General features: G+C 45.0%; 1 protein-coding gene and 2 pseudogenes across 1 annotated transcript; 1 reads left to right on the forward strand and 2 right to left on the reverse strand.

Annotated features, from left to right (window-relative positions):
* Nucleotides 1–159: 159 nt before the first annotated feature.
* On the reverse strand, nucleotides 160–4,392 carry LOC136467790 (uncharacterized; annotated as a pseudogene).
* Nucleotides 4,393–7,493: 3,101 nt separating this feature from the next.
* On the reverse strand, nucleotides 7,494–9,008 carry LOC136464558 (uncharacterized). The gene has a single exon (XM_066463503.1). The coding sequence runs from the start codon at nucleotides 8,889–8,891 to the stop codon at nucleotides 7,668–7,670; it is 1,224 nt and encodes a 407-aa protein (XP_066319600.1). The 5' UTR covers nucleotides 8,892–9,008; the 3' UTR covers nucleotides 7,494–7,667.
* Nucleotides 9,009–11,191: 2,183 nt separating this feature from the next.
* Nucleotides 11,192–19,470, forward strand: LOC136467791 (presequence protease 1, chloroplastic/mitochondrial-like; annotated as a pseudogene).
* The last annotated feature ends 923 nt before the right edge of the window (nucleotides 19,471–20,393 follow it).

Consider the following 20,393-nt stretch of genomic DNA (forward strand, 5'->3'; position numbering starts at 1 on the left):
GTGAATCACCATTGACTTAACGGCGCGTGGTACCGGCATGCACGTGCTTTTGCTTATTTTGTCGTGTGTCAATGCAATGGAGTTATTTTGCGCATAGCCAGCTAGTAGTGCCATGTAATAGCCCTGAAGTTGGATTGCACACAAAACTGGAACCATTCATGTAAGCACAGCAGTGACTCACGCCGTGTATTTTTCCACCAAAACATTCTACCATCGCCAAACTAACTCTACGTAGACTTCCTATGGTGTCTATGCATTGTAGTTGTCCAGGCCCAGGTCCCTCAAGGCAGACGAGGCAGCATCTTTACAGCTTCCGTGCAGCGCCTTGGCCTTTCTAATAAGCTTTTCTGCACCATCATTAAGCAGGATGGTCCTGCAATGGCATCACCAAATGTCAGGATGTCTATAAACTTGCTGCATTAATAGCGAATGGAATTGGAATGCCGTCCAGAGATCTCATTGTTAGGCAGACTGATTCTGCGTAGGTTATGGTGTCAAAAAGGAAGATGTGTGTGTACATTCCACAGCATACCTGTTCTCAGGGTTTCGGACAACAAGATTGCGAATCATAAGGCATGCTTGCTTCTGAGTCTGGCCGGAGGAGGGGAACCTTTCCATTGACTGTATTGCCAGAGTTCCATAGCCTACTTCCATTGCACGTGCTGCATTTTCTGGTGACCTCAGTATGAGGACCGTCACCATAGACATAACCTGCGCATTCATTTACCTCAGGACGGTATCTCAATACAGAAATTCTTCAGTATTCCAATTTCAATAGTACCTCTTGAATTATAGCAGGATCTTCTGAAAATCTGGATGTCAACTTTAGGAACCTATCGAAACCACCTCGCTGAATGATAACAGACTTGTTTGCATCGCTTGCAGCAAGCTTAAAGAAGAAAAAAATGTGATGTATGGTTTATTGAAAGTTCAATAATGTTCTCAAGCAGAAAAGGTTGCAGTGCTGTAGCACACTACCATACCTTGGACAACAAAGAGCAGCCAGATCTTGCTATAACTTTGTTCTTCTGCTCACCAGCCTCGTCAATGCATTGAAGAAGCATATCAATTCCACCATTTTCAGATATGGAACGACATATTTCATCCTGTGCCAACACACAACAGAAGGTGGTAAAGCTCTCCTATGTCATCTCATAATCAAATAGGTGTAGCTACCTTTTGCTTTACAAATATAGTTCCTTCAAGGGAAAAAATGATTAAAACATTAGAAATGTCAAGGATGGCTGACAGTTTATTATAAAGAGTATCATATTTTTCAAGCACTAGATTTTTCTGAATACTGGCCACATGAAAATTAAATTTTGACTTGCCAGGGGCTGCTAGCTACAGATGAAAGACTAAACCAATAAGGGCCTTTTTGGACACGGGGTTATCAAATCAAATCCATACAATTTAGTTCAAATCTGAATCCCAAACTTGCCAGATGGATACCCTCCTGAGAAGTTATTTTTCCAATTAAACTGAAGCTTGAACAACTTAAAAATTGATAACATTGCAAAGCTTACATTGACTGCAATCGACTTTAAAGCAGCACAAGCAGATGGCAAGCTGGAAGGAGCAACTTGCTCATGAAGTGCATTGACAAGAACTTCAGCAACCCCGATTTCAGCAAATCTCCGGGAGTATCCATATACCTGGCCAAGTTCATCTGTTTTAGTCCATATTTCAATTACCATTTGCCAAGGAAAAATATGCATTGGGTTATAAACACATCGAGGCAAATTTGAATCAAAGTTTGCAATCTGAGATACACATGCTCTGATGACATTGAAAAAGGTTGCATACAAAAAGAAAAAAAAAGATGGGCATAACAATGTCACCAAATACTGAAGCTAACACCTAGCACTTCATCGTATGTTAAGATGCTCCTTTAGTATCTAATCATTATTACTAGAAGTGTATTTAGTACTAAATTGCAAGTTAGAAATCTGATTCTATTCAAATGACTACTGAGATGCTGCTTTTTTACTTCTTGTTGCATTCCTATTGAAATGATACCAAGAAGTTACAATATTAACAAATGACATATAGAATCATCACCCCATGCACACAACTAGGTATTAGCAAAAGCTATTCACCATGTCACAATCTATTTCCATAGAAGATCACATAGCAAATGCACTGCCAGGTACTTCCACAAACCACCGCATATTAGCAATTAGCATAGAAACTGGTGCAACTGCCAATGTGAAACACTAAAACTGTGAATATAGGACACACCTGAGAAGCCACCACTCGGTTGTCATCAGGTGTCAACAGAACACGTATGGCATCGTACAAGCTTTGCACATTAGCTTTTGATTTATCCTTCATAACCCGCAGAATGAGTTCATCAACCTTCAGGTCCATAAAGGACTCTTTCACAACTTCATTGCCAGCAGAACCCGCTGCCACAACACTAAATCCAGCATCCAATAAATCTGAATTTTCTGAGCCCCTCCTTTCAAGAGATCCATGACAATTTTGGGTCCCTCACTTTGTCTGAACTTTTCAGTGCTTGCCACATCTGCAGATTGAATATTTCCTAAAGTTAGAAGAGAATGGAGGTTGTCTATGACAGGGTATAATTTAGAGTGGACAAGACCTTTCTCAGCACCAGTTTGCAGTGCAAGATCAAGAAAAAGTAAAGACTAATGGATTGTAATAAGTTGGTAAATAACTATGCATAGAACCACAACTGATATGCGACAGGGTATAGCAGAACAAGACATTTTATAGCTGTGCAGTTTGTGAAACTGCATATGGGTGGAGGTTTATATAATGCACATAGCAGTCATCTGAATAGAGCAACTGCGTGGTGAATTTATCAGAACAATGAATTCATTTTTTTCTGAAATTGTTGAAAACACTAGTTTCTAGCATGCCATTTCATAGCGTTCGTGCAATTGTAAGTTCAGTCGAGCAGAAACATGTAGCCGGTTCCAAGTGCATCTTCACAATATCCAGGAATATACACATGCTACCATGCTAGTTAAAGAAAATTGCTACCGGGAAGTCATTATTACAAGCATGTTGTGAATAGAAGAACCGTGTAAATTGCCAAACAAAATGACACATCTCAGAGAACCCGCAAGGACACCAATGCCATACCACGGAGCACGGAGCTAAGCGTCTTCAAGGCCGATACAAGCAGCCTCTCCTGCTGAACCCGACCGGACGCGCACAGGTAAGGATGGCAACGGGGACCCGATACCCGATACCCGACGGGTATTTGATCCATTAGGGGACGGGGATGGGATCATATCTTTACCCGCGGGCATCTAAATGGGCAAGAATCCATACCCGACGGGTATAGCGGGTACGGGAACGTTCCCTGTTTACCCGTCCCCGTTACCCGTTGGGGAACCCGACTATTTGAGTTGTCATGCGAGTATTAGGCCCAAAGAAGCTCAACATAGATATTTTGGTCCAAATCTGAACAGTCATATATATAATTTGTGTGTTCTAGGAACCCTCGTTCAATTTTTCCTCACCATCTCCGCCAGCAGCACAAGCACGCCTGTCTCACGAGCGCTCGTGCCCCTCGCTTCCTCAGTTCGGTCTCTCTGTCACCTTTGCTCGTCCTCCTCGCAACCTCGCTCCTTCTCCTCGGCATCTCCGAGACTCCGACACTTATACCCGGGTGAAGAAGAAATGTCTTCGATTGCAAAGCTGCGACCCCAAGTGTCCTTGTTTATCGGGTATGCAGTACCCGTCGGGTATCTGTTACCCGACCGATACCCGATGGGTACGGGGATGGGCAAGAATCTATACCCGAGACAGTTAATGGGGATGGGGACGGGATGAATTCTCCGTAGCGGGGAAGAGAACATTTCGGCGATACCCGATGGGTATATACCCGTTGCCATCCTTACGCACAGGGCGACGAGCGCCTCCACGACGCCATTCCGTACCGCGATCGCTGCATTCTCTGAACCCTCGTCGGAGCAGCACAGGCCGCGCAACTCATCGAGCAGAGAGACGAGCCCGTCGAGATCCTGCTCCGACCCACCGCTGGCGCTGTGAGAGGCCTTCAGTTCGTCCAGAACCCGCACCACCGGGCTCACCTCCGTCGCGGTGGCCTCTCCCGGCACGCGCTTAATGATCCCTGGACGAAGCAGCGAGGGGCTGTGTGAAGATTGCAAGAGTGCAGAGAACGTCGAGGGGCGGATCTGACGAAGAGTGGTTACCTGAGAGATCGGCTCCCTGGAGGGTGAGCGCCTCAACGGCGTCAGCGAGGGCCTCATCGGGGTCCATGCCGAGGTCCTCCATGTTCTCCCGGACCATGGAGTCGAAGGCCTCCTGCGAGATTGCGATTGCCATTTCCTTCCTCTGCTTGTGGGCGTGGGTGCCGGTGCCTCCCAGTGCTGAATGGAATGGAACCAGGGCTTTGCTTGGGTTTTCCCCTTTCGTAAGCGAAAGCCTAATGGCAATTTTGAATTTTGAATGGTCTCCGTCTTTTGCTTTTCTCTATCTAGGCCGCGTTTAGAAGCCAAAATTTTTTGGTTTTGGGTACTGTAGCCCGTTTATTTGTATTTGGCAATTAGTGTCTAATTATGGACTAATCAGGTTCAAAAGTTTCGTCTTACGATTTCTCACCCAACTGTGCAATTAGTTTTTTTTTTTCGTCTACATTTAGTACTCCATACATGTGCCGCAAGATTCGATGTGACAGGTACTGCGCAAAAATTTTTGGGAACTAAACAGGGCACTATTTACCTAACTGGCACTAAGCGAAGATATGAATGGGTTTTCTTTTCAAACTAAAATATGAGTACGTTAAATTATTCGTATTTATAGTTTGCTTAGCTTTTTTAATTTGCAACTACCACCGTCCCATAAAGAATATAATTAGTTATATCTATGGTCAAACAATCTAAAATTAATTAAATTTATAGAGAATTTATAACCCTAAATAGGTATATTGTGAACGTTGCATGACGTATCCAACTATACTTAGTGATATCATAATAATGACACTTATTTATATAATCTTGATCAAACTCAAGGTGATTTGACTCTACTATACAGTGGTGCAAAGGCAAATGAGTCTCTGACCATCATCATCGATTAAGATAATAAACTCATCAATTTGTGGATCAATTCAGCAGTACAAAGAAGTGAATAGCACGGAGCATAGGGCCATACGGGATCTTACACCAAACTCTGACCCTATAACTCGAGTTCATGGTGTCACCGTGCGAAAAAAAAAGCAACAAAGCGTTCTCAAATTTCAAGTTATGGACTCCGGGTCATTGATCTCATTGTCAATGGTCAGTTGGTTACCGAGAGGAAATCAAGTATACATGGCCAATCAAGGGTTAGAGGCGACGAATTGCAACCTATGTTATACCAAATGATGCAATTGTCGATGTTCTTTCATTATTTCAGATGCATTTTGAATTGGTTCCGGAACGTTGAATCTTGCGATATGTCCAATGTTTTAGAACTGATCATTGAATCCAGCATAAGAGTATCTCCAAGAGCATTTCTAAAATTTACTCTCTAGTTTATCATTTGGAGAGTTATTTTTTAGTAAAAAATTGTTTTATATGTTTTTTTACCCTCCAACAACTTTTTCTATATCTTGTGCGCACTCTAGAGAGCTATCTCCGCTCTTTACCTTTGGCTAGCGAGAGATCTGGAATAGAAGATGTCTATATTTAGATATCAAATTAAAGAGGTTGTTGGAGAGTATTTTTTTTTACCAAAATCTCTATTCCTATACATTAACAATAATATAAAAGAGTCTCTTAGGGTTGCTCTAAGGAGGCTTTGGTGCTCAATTAGACTTTGTTCTAGAATGAGTAAAGCCACTAAGGAAGATATGGTGATAGAAAAATATGGATAGAATACTTTATTTTTATTTTAGATTTTTTTCTTGCATAATTTAGGGATGTGCCGTGTCGATTTTTAATATAATTCCTCCTTCAGTTTGAAAAAAAATAGTCCCCAAGTTACTGATGGTAGAACAAATACTTCTAACATTTTTAAGTTAGCCATGCCCTAGATGTGGTGGTAGCGTAGATATGACGCCCAAATCAAACGCCACTTTATGTGGTGAGAAAGGAGTGTGTTTTCTTGGTTGTCTAAATTTTCTCATCAACCAAACACAGGTACAACTATGGCGTCACTATTCACTACAACGTGGCAAGCTGTGGCTAAGTCGCGGAGTTCGCACCTGACAGTTGTACAAAAAAAAAACAAACAACGAGAAATAACACCGTCTGTTCGTTTGGCTTATAAGCCATACTTTTTTCAGCTAACGAATAATATTTTTCTTTCACAATAAATCAGTCAACAGTACTTTCAATCATGACTTATCAGCCAAATGAATAGGGCATAGGAGGCTAAGTTGTATATCATCTTACCCGTGGTAGCTGGCTCTCTTAGTTGCGGAGTTGGGACCGGACAGTTTTTCCAATATTTATATAATTCTTTCTTTTTTGTCTAATAAAATTAACGGTAAAGATTTTGTAGTCCATTTAAAAACAGGAGACATCGCTAACCCTCTAACAGTATACAAATCCATCATCATTTGGTTGAGAGGGCACTAATTGTCGTCCAAAACATAGGTGCCTTCTCGTGAGTCGTGACCCGCAAGTCCGCAACGTTGCATCGTGCAAGATTCATCCGAACCAAATCGTCCAAACCCTCATGTGTATGTACGTGCTGCGCCGACTTGTTCAAGAAGATGCGTTGCACGTTTCACTAAAAAAAAGGGCGCGGTGGTTGCCCGGGCAGGGAAACATCTGTTCGTGGCTTGGATTGGGGTGACATCAGCACGTTGTGTTTGACCCGGGCGAGAGGAATGGAATGTCAGGGCAGGCAGTCAAATAATTCTGCGAATGTAATCCGATTCAGGTGGTCATACTGCCCCATCATTAGCGGTCGGTTAAGACGTGTGATCTGCAGTGTCTGTGAAGTGATCTGCATGTTAATTATGTGTGTGGTGATGCAGACGTGCACAGGTTCAGAACATGACCAGCACTTTCCTCAACAAGTCTCGCACGGAGTATTGTGGTCGGCTTGAAGATAATTGCCATACACGTAGGATGACCAAAGATCACAACATGATTTATCAGCGAATAGCACTAACGATCAAATTGACTTTACAGCGATGTTTACACCTAATGAAAGTTACGTATATATACTAATTATGTATGATAGTTATCAGATTAGATCCCTGATTCATTGCACGACGACACAAATTTGCTCGACTACTGTCGGTAAGAACAACCGGTTGGCATCTCAGCGTGTTCAAACCACGTCGTCAATCGAGTCACCTGACAACAATTATGTCGTGGAGTGGCGGACGGGGCCACCATTGCCGACGAGCTCACCTCCGCCCGGTGATTTCTGCACCAGGCTTGCTCACGGCTCTCGCTGCAGGAAGACACCGGACACGGACTGCCGGACTCAGCCGGGGCCGGCGCTGGTTTTCTCCATAAAATGAAGCACGTCTCAAGCAATCCAAGTGACAGTTGTAGTAGTATAGCATAATCTCTTCTATCATTGTCGTTTAATACATCCCGGTAGAGAGTAAACCGAAGGCCAAACAGAACACTGTAAAAAACGAACCGAATTGTACACGGTACACTGGGTAGCAAATGGCGCAATGCCACAACGAAAAATGGCTATCGTTGTTCCAAGAAACGTTTACCCTTTCATGTCGCCGACCTGGCGGCGGCGCCGCGGCCGCCAAGGTGCGCCGAGTGGCCGTGGAACCCTTTGGCCAGCCGGTGAAGGCCGGGGTGCAGCCGGACGCAACCCATTAGGTTCCGCCGCTGCGGCACCGGCATGCCGCCGCCCGCTGCTGGCGCCGCCTTCTTGCTCTGCTTCTTGTGCTTGCCGGCCGAGGCGTCGCCTTTGGCAGTCGCGGGTCCTGCGCTCGCCGTCTTCACCGGCTGTTGCACCGGCGCGTACTTGAACACCGGGTCCTTGCTAATGTTGCCGGCGGTCCGGCCTTTGGTTGCCCTCCGGAAGAGGAGCAGGTCTCTGAGCCGCCACTTCTTCCTGCCGCCGTCATTGCTGGTGGCCGGAGTAGTGGAGGGCAGGGGCGTGGCAGTGTCCGGATCCATGGGAGAAGAGGCTGAGTCGACGCCGCCCACGTCGTGTTTGGCGCCGGCGCCAGGAGGGGAGGGAGCATTGGCCGCCTTGGCCAGCGCGAAGGCGAACGGGTCGAAGCTGGCATTGGCACTGCCAGGGCCGGTCAGGCGGCCCCGTAGCCGGGGAGACCACATCACGGACCTCGCCGATCGTGGCGAGGACCCCACACTTCCGCTTTCGAGTAAACGCGGCGGAGGCTTCAGAGACCGGATCTTGCCCTCGTAGAAGAGCTCGTCGGCCGTCGTCAGTTCTTGCGCCTGCGCGGAGGCCTTGTGGAGGAGGACGCCGAAGTCGAAGTCCGCGTCGTCGTCCATCTCGCCCGCTTCCACCGTCGCGGACACGCTGGCGAACTCGGCCTTGGGCTTCCCTGGCTTCTCTTCCCAGTCGAATGGCACGGTGGAGGTGACCATACACTTAGACATAGAGTGAGACACGCGGGTCTGGAACCCCACGTCGTCGTCGCCGTCGTCCTTGCCGCCGCCGCCGTTGACGCTGTCGAACTGCGCGTATATGGCGGCGGCCCGCGCCGGGCTTGTGGGAGCGCTGGTGAAGTGCTGGAAGAGGTCGAAGGGGTCGGCGTCGGAGGCGCCGGGAGGGAGTTGCTCGAACGGGTTGGGCGACGGGGGCGCCGTCACCGCCGTGGTGGCCAAGAAGGGGTTGCCCGCCGCCACGTCGTCGGTGGAGGCGAACGGGTTCATGATCGCGGACTTTGGGGTGTAGGCGCCGGCGGCCGCGTTGTCGAGCAGGAACTCCTGCGGCGGCCGCGGTGACATGACCTCCATCAGGTTGGGTATGGTCTACGGAAATGCACGTCGCGGCGAGGAGCGAGCAGGTTTTGAGAGGGAAGCCGGAAACGAAAGGCGCAAGAGGTGGATACGAACGTGGCGGAGACTAATGGAAACGAGCTAGTGCTGCCTTGTTGGGTTGTTGGGTGGCTCCACTTCAAAGCAAATTTATGCGGTTTCAGTTTTTTTTTTTTTTTGGTTGCTATGCGGTTTCAGTTGAACAGGCGGAAGGGCATTTGCCTGCTCATGGGCCTACACAATGGATTTGGCGGTGGCGGTGTACCGGTGCCGCTGCTGGAAGGCCCAACTCGAGTTTTATTTTTTCTAAAAAAAAATATTCTTCTTCAAAGAGAGCCAAAATTCTAGCCATGCCAATGAAATGAAATAAAAATGGTATTTGGTATTCTATATGAGAGCCTTGTATTTGGAAAAGGTAGAATTCTAAACACCCAGGACAAACTTGCGAAACTCTACATCCCTTCAATGTCCACGCTGAAGACACTTCCAAAAGACGCCAAATTTCCCAAACACTTTGCGTGTACCACAATTCACACCAACTCACCATCAGCCAACGAAATTCAATCGAACAATCCCAGCCATCAAAAAATCCACCAGAAAAAAAACTCAAAAAAGCTAGACAAAAATCGAAGATTTTTCTCATCTCCTCAGCTTCTTTAAGCCCAAGCAAAAACCTCGCCACCGGGACAGCCCAGGAAACGAACCAAAAGCCTAATCGCAGTCCCACTCCCAGCAACAACCAACGCGCCCGTAACAAGACATGAGTCATTAAAAAAGTCCGCATACAGGTGCATCGCTCTAAACTTCTTTGTCTTACAAGTCATTCCGTCCATGTTCTGTTTGTTTTTCGTCGTTTGATGTGGAACCGGCTAGTGAAATTATCTATATTACTCTTGGGCGGTGGAAACCGTATACGATTCACACCTCAGTTTTCTTTCTCTCTGTGGCCCGGCCCTACGCCCACGGCACCTCCAGGCCTCGGCCTCGCCCTTCGCCCCTGGCGCCTCCCAGCACCAGCCCCGCCCTGCGACCCCGACGGCCTAGCCCCACGCTCCCGGCCCCGGCACCGCCCTGCATCCTCGGCGGCAGCGGCCCGGCCCCGCGCCCCCGGTGACTGCGCACGCTCCAGGCTCCGCGCCAGCGCCTGCTCCCAGGCAACCTGACCCGCGACTCGGCCCGACGACCTCCCAGGCGGTCATGACGCCGTCGTTCGTCGTGGCGGACCCGGTGGCCTCGCCGCTCGTCATGTGGAGAGGGGAGCCAGGGCGCCGTCGCGCCACGTCACCAGATCCGGCGGCGCCTGGCTACTCCTCACCTGCCTGGATCCCGTCACCGTCCGCGCGGCTGAGCTCCTAGTCGTCCTCGTTGCGCCCCATCACCGTCAACGCGACCGAGCTCGTAGTTGCCCCACCGCACGCTCGTCGTCGCCGTCTCCTTCACGAGATCTACCGCTGCACTCCTCGTCAGCCATGCACTGCCATTGCCATCCGTCGTAGCCACACCCGCGCGCGGCCGCGAGCTCCAGGGCGTCGTCGCCGTCTCAGTCCCCCAGCCTCGTCGCGCACTCGCCACAGGCGCGCGGCGCCCAAGATGCTGGATGCACCACCGGTGGGGATAGGAAGAGGAAGTGGACGCCGCCCGAAAAGAGCAAGGAGGTGCCCTGGTGGCCTCGCTGCTTGTCGCCGTGGAGAGGGGAGCCAGGGCGCCGCCGTTCCTCGTCGGCAGATCCAGCGACGCGTGCTCCAGGAGGGTGCCCGCGGCGCTCCAGTGACGGGGGGCCGCGATCCAGGGGGCGCGCGGCGCGAGGCCGGCGGGTGGCTCTAGGAGGCCGTCCGCGTCGCCTCCAACGGCCGCCGTGTGCGCCGCCAGGAGGGAAGAGGCCGGGCGCCCGGGGAGAGCAAGGAGGTGCCCCGGTGGCCTCACTGCCAGATCCGCCGCCGGCACTCCTAGTCCGCCGCGCACCGCTGTCGCCATGAGCCGGAGCCGTCCCCGTGCTCTCTCTCTCCCTCAGGTTTCGTCGAGCTGCTGAGAAACACAGAACCATTCTGTTTTTTTTTCTGTGTGAAATTCGAGTCTCCAAGGGTAATACGGACAATTTCACTGCCCGGTTCCACACTAGACTGCGAAAAACAAATAGAATAGGGACGGAATGACTTGTAAGACAAAGAAATTTAGAGCAGTGGCACCTATGTACGGTTAACATTTTTAATAACTTAGATATAATTACAAACTTTTTTAATAACACACGTGTACAAGCCTCGGACTCCCATCCAGAGCCCAGAGGCAGACCGGCAAGCTGGACACCTGCGGCATGGAGCGGGTGGCGCTGCTCCGCACCTCAGGCCGCCGCCTCCTACACCGCTGCCGCAGGGACAGGCCCGTCGTGCCCGCCGCTGCAGCCTCATCCTTGGCACGCCGGACGTCCTCGTTCTCACTCCTGGCGCGCGGCTACTCGGCTCTGCCCCGCGGCGGCGCCGCTGCACTGCTCCGGCCGGTACTGGCCGTCCGCTGCGGCCCAGCTCGCGCGGAGGCTGTCCGCGCCCGCTGTATCTACCTCGCCCTCTCCTGTGCCCTATGGTGAGAACAGAACTGCTTCTGTCTGAACCTATATCTGTAGCGGAAAGGGTTGTGAGGTGTGCTATTTTACTTGCAATTGCTGAAGCAAATAGAGGTAATGTGTTGAATTGCTGCGAACTGCAGAGTTGGTTTGGTATGAAAATGATGGCTAGTCTATGGTGGGGTTCCCTTTTGTGTACTGTTTTAGGTCTCATGATTGATTTTTGGTTGGCACATAAATCATGCATTTGCTCTGTGATTTTTGCGCATAGTATTGACATGAGGCTGCTGGAGCTGATAATATACTAGTACTTGAAAACAAGCCATCATTTAAACCACAATCTTTTCTAATTTCAAAAAATCAAGGTCATATGTTTATCAAATGTGTGACCTCTTTTTTTCTGACATAAGCAGATACAGATGACGTACATGAGTATGCTGCAAAGCTCGGATTCAAAAAGGTCTCTGAACAGACTATAGATGAGTGCAAATCAATTGCTGTTCTTTACAAGCACAAGAAGACGGGTGCTGAAGTGATGTCTGTGTCAAATGATGATGAGAATAAAGTCTTTGGCATTGTTTTCCGTACCCCTCCGTAAGTGCAGTTAATCCTTATTTCTTTGTTTTGTCTATGGTAATTAGTATTCCAATGTCCATTAGGCGTAGGATTTGCTGTACAATAATGACCTAGCCAGCCCTAGGCACATATAGTGAAAGAATGAATCATTGCATGTAAGCTTATTTTGGTGTTTTAAAGACGTTTTTTTATTACCAGGAAAAATTCGACTGGCATACCCCACATCCTTGAACATAGCGTTCTCTGTGGATCAAGAAAATACCCTTTAAAGGAACCATTTGTTGAGCTCCTAAAGGGTAGTTTGCATACATTCCTGAATGCATTCACATATCCAGATCGGACATGTTATCCGGTTGCATCAACAAACACTAAGGTAAGACCTAATGACCACAAATGTGCTTGCGTCATTTGTTCAGCAACTCTTTGTTTAACATTTTTATTGTGCACTTGGTTGCTTTCCAGGATTTTTACAACTTGGTAGACGTATACCTTGATGCCGTCTTTTTCCCTAAATGTGTTGACGACTTCCAAACATTTCAACAAGAAGGTTGGCACTATGAGCTTGACAACCCTGAAGAAGAGATAACATACAAAGGTTTGTTTGGTCAATCTAACTTAAATAGAGCAAGCAAATTTACATGTGACGTTACTTGTCATTCAAAATGCATTTGAATATAATCCTTTAACAATTTTAGGTGTCGTCTTCAATGAGATGAAAGGAGTTTACTCTCAACCTGATAACATAATGGGACGTGTATCCCAACAGGTAAATTAGTGTTCTGTTTCAGGTGTTCAATTTCTTGGCATCTTGTTTGATTTTACTAGCCTTTAGGAGAATGCAATGCGATTGCATCTCTTATTATCCTTTACATGATATTGCCCTGAGATCTCCTTGTCAAAGGGCATAACATGATCAGGCCCTTCTGCTACCTTAATCTATTGCTGAAATTGAACTTTGATGGTTTGACCATATAATTAGTTGAATTTTGGTTAATTTATGTACTATCATTACCAGATGAGACCAGGTCCAGACCTATAGGTTGGTCTATTGCTCTCATTTTTTTCCCCTGATGAGTTGCTTGACTATTGCAATGAACCTGGGTCCAGAGATGTTGCATTTCCCCTGTATTCATTCTTCTTTCTTGTTTAAACTGGGTTTATTCTAGGCTTTAGTACAGTAGGTTGCAGTAGCTTTATTATTGTATTCATTCTGCTTTCTTGTTTAAACTGGGTTTATTCTAGGCTTTAGTACAGTAGGTTGCAGTAACTTTATTAGTATATGCTTCCTTGATAGATTCTTTCCTAATTTATCTGTTTGTGCTAATATACCTGGGTGCTTTTTTTTTCCTGTTCGTAGGCGGTTTTTATGTCCTCTCTTTTCATGATCTTGTTTTTCCAGTTGGTACAAGTACAAGGACTAACTTTTCAGAACATTCTGCAGGCACTTTCCCCTGATAACACATATGGTGTCGATAGTGGTGGGGACCCAAATGAAATCCCAAAGCTTACTTTTGAAGAATTCAAGGTTTGTTATCAATCTGGATCCAAATTTTGGATTCTCACTTATTGGTACTTACTATGCCATTTGTTCGTATATACTTTGTACCAGCAATGCAGTGCTTCATGATGTCTTTTGCTTTGAGCTGTTAGCTATTGCTTAATAACTGGTGGTTTTCATTGTGATGTATAAAAAAACAAGTGCTAGATCACCTCACCAGATTTCATTCTAGCACCAACAAAAAATATCTATATCTTTTGGAGTAGCACTAAGCTAATATTGGTTGCTTAGTTAGCTGTTAATTACTTAATTTAGTTTTCACTCTTTGCTTGTATGTCTTGCTCGTTTGCAGGAGTTCCATAGTAAGTATTATCATCCAAGCAATGCTAGGATCTGGTTCTATGGTGATGATGACCCAAAAGAGCGGCTACGCGTTCTAAGTGGTAAGATGCAAATCTAAAAGAAAATACTGATTGTACTCGCATGGCTGCTGTTTTTTAACCACCTTTTTCATGATCCTCCAAGTTTCCTGTTTCTTATCCCTCTTAAAATGTGTATCCTTTTCTTTCCCCTTTCTTCTGTAGAATACCTTGACCAGTTTGAAGCCAGCCCTGCTCCTAGTGAATCGAAGGTTCGGCCACAGAGGCTATTCAAAGAACCTGTGAGGATCATAGAGAAGTATCCTGCTGGTCAAGAAGGTGATTTGACAAAGAAATATATGGTGTGCATCAATTGGCTTTTGTCAGAGGAGCCATTAGATGTAGAAACTGAGCTTGCACTTGGTTTCCTGGATCATCTATTGCTGGGGACTCCAGCTTCACCACTTAGAAGGATTCTTCTTGAAAGTGGTTTAGGAGAAGCTATTGTGGGAGGTGGTGTTGAGGATGAGCTCCTTCAACCACAATTTAGCATAGGCCTGAAAGGTGTATCAGAGGATAATATTCAAAAAGTTGAAGAGTTGGTTATGCAAACTTTGAAGAATTTGGCAGAGGCAGGATTTGCAACAGAAGCAGTGGAGGCTTCCATGAACACGATCGAATTTGCTCTTAGGGAGAACAACACAGGGTCATTCCCTCGAGGCTTGTCACTGATGCTTTGTTTGATTGTATGAATAACTCTGTTGATTTGCATTTTAAGAAAATCCATATGTTTGAAGATATTCATGTAATGTCTTCAACTTCACAAAAAAAAATGCAGGGGAAATGGATATATGATATGGACCCTTTTGAGCCTCTGAAATATGAACAGCCACTGCAGCAATTGAAAGCACGAATTGCAGAGGGATCAAAAGCTGTGTTCTCACCACTCATTGAGAAATTTATTTTGAAGAATTCACATCGTGTCACAGTTGAAATGCAGGTCAGTACTCAGTAGAGAACTTCTCGCTTCATATCGTGTAAACCGAGCTAGCTTTTTTTATGGCTCAGATATACTTCAAATTTAAACCTTCAATGTGCAGCCTGATCCAGAGAAAGCATCACGTGATGAAGCAACTGAGAAAGAGATTCTAAAACAAGTGAAAGCTAGCATGACTCAGGAGGATCTTGCAGAGTTGGCACGTGCTACAAAGGAGCTAAAGGAAAAACAAGAAACACCAGATCCTCCAGAAGCTCTCAAGGCTGTCCCTAGTCTGTCATTGCAAGTTATCCCAAAAAAGCCTACTCATGTACCGATTGAGGTAGTTCTTTGGTTCGCAATTGTGACATATTTGGCCAATGTTCTGCATTTAAAAAAAATAATAATCATGAAACCTAGCCTAGTGTTCTATTTGAATTGTTCCTAGTTCTTAGTTTTCCGAAGGGCGGGCCTGGTGCAAGCGGTAGAGTCTACCGCCTGTAACCGGAAGGTCCCGGGTTCGAGTCGCGGTCTCCTCGTATTGCACAGGCGAGGGTAAGGCTTGCCACCGACACCCTTCCCCAGACCCGCACAGAGCGGGAGCTCTCTGCACTAGGTACGCCCTAGTTCTTAGTTTTCGAAGTAGTTTCTGAAGAAATCAGCAGTCTGCCCAACTTAGTGCTAAGCTAAATATAAACTTGTTATGAAAAATCTAACCTTGTTGGGAGTTACATGTATTGGGCTACTGACCAGAAGTTATTACTACAACTTGGTATCAAGGAAAGTTATTTAGGAGCCAATATGTGTGTGATGTGGATTTTTCAGATTCCCTATTTTCTGAAACTTTCACCTAAATAAAGAGTTAATGTGACATTGGTGAACTTAAAAGTCTTTTTATCGGATAGCACAAAATTTCTAGGAAAATTTAACAGTTACCAGCCAAATCTAACTTCTGTGTACCATATGCCTTCTTACCCTGCACAGTAAGAAATTTTGTGCCACTTATTGGTGCAGGCTGAATGCTTCTCTATCTATCAGCAAAAGTTACCAATCGAGTATATCATAAATATTTTTCTCAGGATATGTATTGGGCGGTCGATAATCTTCGAACTATAAGCTTTTAAAATTTTAAAATAATTAGTGTTACCTTTCTTTTCCTGGGTAGGTTATATTTCTTTATCGTTCTTCATTTTACTGTTTTATATGTAGACTACAAATTGATGGTAAATGACAAACACATGTAGGTTGGAGAGATAAACGGTGTCAGGGTTTTGCAACATGATCTATTCACCAATGACGTCGTCTACTCTGAGGTTGTATTTGATATGGGTTCAATGAAGAAAGAACATCTGCAATTGTTCCCATTGTTCTGGTGAGCTGGTTGACCGATGCATTGCTGTTGATCTGTCATGAAGATATTCCTGCATATTATATGACTTTTGAACTAATTATGAGCATGTGTACCAGCCAATCCTTACTGGAGATGGGCACAAAAGACATGGACTTTGTGCAACTTAATCAATTAATTGGTAGAAAAACTGGAGGCATATCAGTTTACCCATTCACGTCATCAGTTAAGGGAAAAGAAGATCCTCTTACTCGCATCATCGTTCGGGGAAAGGCAATGGCGCCACGAGTAGAAGATTTGTTTAATCTGGTATGTGTTTGATAATGTTGTATGTGGACCATATTGGCAAAGGGAATGCCAGGTGTAGAAGACATGCTTGCTTTTTAATTTGTTGACTTGCATGAGAACTGATCTTGTCAGACAATTGCTGGTATCATATTTACATAATGAAAATAAATGATTTTTCTGTTATTTCAGATGTACATCATTCTTCAAGATGTTCAATTCACAGAACAGCAGAGGTTCAAGCAGTTTGTTTCTCAAAGTAAAGCAAGAATGGAGGTACTAAACTGGCATCTTTGTGCTATATATTGTCATAAGCATGGCTTTGATCTGGTTATTTAATGCTTTGTCCAATACAGAATCGATTGAGGGGCAGTGGCCATGGCATAGCAGCTGCTAGAATGGATGCTAAGTTAAATGCAGCTGGATGGATTTCTGAACAAATGGGTGGTGTTAGGTAAGATTCTTTGTGTTATATGCACATATGTGGATTGTCAGGTCGGCTGGTTCCCAGAATGGAATTTATCATTACTGCCCTGTATGCATATACCTGGAGTGCTCTGTGCTAGACTACTGTAGCTTACATCTATGATTTGGTTTCTTGATTTATTCTTCTTCTTTTTTCTTTCTTTTTGTGTGACGGATTTTGCTTTCAGTGCTTTGAGAAGCCATTTGTAAAAGTGCAATTGTCTTCCACACAAGTAGCCATAATTCTTATCAACATGCTGCCACATGAGATATTCGTTTATTTATATGTTGCTGCTGGCAGCTATCTTGAGTATCTGCGGGACCTGGAAACTAAGATTGATCAAGACTGGGACAGCATATCATCTTCACTCGAGGAAATGAGAAAATCACTCTTTTCCCAGAATGGTTGCTTGATCAACCTAACAAGTGACTGGAAAAATCTTGAAAAATCAAGCCAACATATTGCCAAATTTCTTGATTCACTCCCAAGTAGCCCATCCCTTGGAAGTGATCCATGGCTTTCTCGTCTACCTTCTGTGAATGAAGCCATTGTTGTCCCAACTCAGGTAACGACTAGTTGTCTGAGTGCTTTCAGCAACCATGGAGAGATTATTACTCATTGGCAATTTGGCATAGTGAAAATTTTCAATATCATTTTATCTGTTGTTGAAGGTTAATTATGTTGGAAAAGCTGGAAACCTTTACCAAAGTGGATACCAGCTCAATGGAAGCGCCTATGTCATCGAAAAGCACATAAGCAATACATGGTTATGGGATCGTGTTCGAGTTAGCGGTGGTGCATATGGAGGATTTTGTGATTTTGACACCAATTCAGGTTCTATTCTAGTTCTGTTTGATGACTTGTTATTTCAACATTTTCTATATAACTGGTAAAACGATAAGAAAAATGTCCTGTTGCTCATTCATATTTATTATTATAGTTATGTGTTACGCTTTCTGCATAGTAAACTATTCACATAGTGCTAAATATTGTTTACTGTTTCAGGAGTGTTCTCATATTTATCATATCGTGATCCAAACTTACTGAAAACACTTGAGGTCTATGACGAGACAGCAAGATTCCTCAGAGAGCTAGAAATGGATGATGATGCACTTACAAAAGCTATTATTGGAACCATAGGCGATGTTGACGCCTACCAGCTACCAGATGCTAAAGGTTACAGCAGGTATGTAAGCCTCTATTTATGCTGCATACTCTTGTCCAGCACAAATTAACCAACAATTGATGATACCAATTAACCAACAATTGATGATATGCCTTATCATTGGTGGGTTTGATCGAAACATCTACGCTGATCAGAGCTGATAATGATGTACTGTAAACTGGCATCTTGTCACTGGTAGGCCTGTTCATGGACATTGCAGTAGGCCGAAGCTTTAAAATGATTATTAGAATAACTAAAGTTTAGTAAATTGGTAATTTGTTTTGGGGGAAATGGCTCCTGCGGCTTGTGTGCCCTGATCTCTGAACACATCTTGCTGCTGGTTGTGATATTGGTTGGGTCGAAATTTATTATCTTAGTAGATACGGCAACATTTGTTTCTGATACATTTTGTTATAGATTGACTGTTTTATGAAAATACGATGAACAAACATGTATGAACTAGTTCCAGTCACAAAATTCTAGGATGATTTAGTTGTGGAACAAGAATCGAGGAATGTGCTATGCTTCTTAAGAAAGGTTTTCCCACTGTGGGGACCAGATTGTTCCGGTGTTTCCGGAACGGGAACAGTGTTCCCGGGGCGAGGAATGTGGCACCGTCCCAATGACTACTAACTCTTTCTTTAGTGTGGCGTCATAGCATATAAATATTATGTAGCTGTGCTAAACATGCATACGTTTTTTTTTCAGCCTAATGAGATATTTGCTGGGCATCACGGATGAGGAACGCCAGCAAAGACGTGAAGAGATACTATCAACAAGGTAGGCAAATCCATGATCCAATCGGCATACCTTTTTATTTTTCAGGTTATTGGATTGTCACGCTGGATTTAAACTGTATTGTTTTTTTTTCATGTGACAGTCCGAAGGATTTCAAGGAGTTCGCTGATGCTGTTGAAACCATCAAGGACAACGGGGTCGTGGTTGCCGTTGCATCACCAGATGATGTTGAAGCTGCAAATAAGGAAAGCCTGGTATTCCCTGAAGTAAAGAAGTGCCTGTGAGGTCCACCGCTCAATAAGGGTTTTAGTCGGGAGGTGTTTTTTCGGCTGGCCTTCACCAGACACCAGTGAATGCCAAGTCTGTCAGTGTAACATATTTGCGAGAGCCATGTCTACGACCATGGTTATAGCCGAATCTTGGCTTCTCTTTTTCCATGCAATTTTGGGAGTCAATAATTAGTTCAGAGGTAGGAGCGAAGCACATAGATGTATGCTAGATTGCTAGCGTCTTCCCAATTTAACTCAGTTCAAAGTCTGATGTACACAATGATTCAGACAAAATAGAAACAGATGATGAGATTTCCTCAATTTGTTCAGGTTTTCCATATTGATTACACCCTGTGCTAGGATAACAAACTGTTTAGAAAACACTTTTTCGATGAACATTTGGGTCACACTTTCCCACCGAATTTTGATCGTATTAATGATTACTGTTGTCCTTGCGAAGCCGGACAAAAGATTACTTTTTTCAAGAGTCTATAATCATAAATGGAAATGCATTACATCTACAGTACTAGTATTTGATAAGCTTGTCCAAACAGAGCATCTGGTTGATCATGGGCTTCCTGCTCTGCTGGTGGCGCGCTTGGTGCTGCTGAGCGGAGAAGCCATGGCCACGGATTGCGCCTCCCACGCTGCTCAGTAGGCGATTTTTTTTAAATAATATTTTTTAATGATTAATTACAAATATTGCATTTGATTAAAAAGAATTACAGATGTAGTAGCCTGTCGGAGCCCTACAGAAGCCGACAAGTCTTCGGAGTGGGTTGGCTCGTACGGCAAAGTGGGCCGGCTATCTGCGCCGATAGGTCCTGGGGCCATGTTTAGATTGTAAAAAATTTTAACCTGATGAATAGTAGCATTTTCGTCTTATTTAGTAAATATTATCCAATCGTGGATCAACTAAGCTCAAAAGATTCATCTCGTGATTTCGAACTAAACTGTGTAATTAGTTATTTTTTTTATCTACATTTAATGCTCCATGCAAACGGCTAAAAATTGATGTGATGAAGAGAGTGAAAAAACTTGGAATTTGAAGGTGATCTAAACAAGGCTGGATATCATGAATGTGAAACGCTCGCGTTATCCGGTGTGTTGAAAGCATGCAGCAGACACGTTTGACTCCTGCTCCTGTAGGAGGAGCAGAATCTGCTCCATTTGGGACGTCGCGTACGTTCCGATTACTGAGGCACAGTGCTAGTACGAGTATGCAATGATGCAGCGCGTGGTTA

Source organism: Miscanthus floridulus, chromosome 7 (genome assembly GCF_019320115.1).
Source record: "Miscanthus floridulus cultivar M001 chromosome 7, ASM1932011v1, whole genome shotgun sequence".
NCBI classification, from domain to species: domain Eukaryota; kingdom Viridiplantae; phylum Streptophyta; class Magnoliopsida; order Poales; family Poaceae; genus Miscanthus; species Miscanthus floridulus.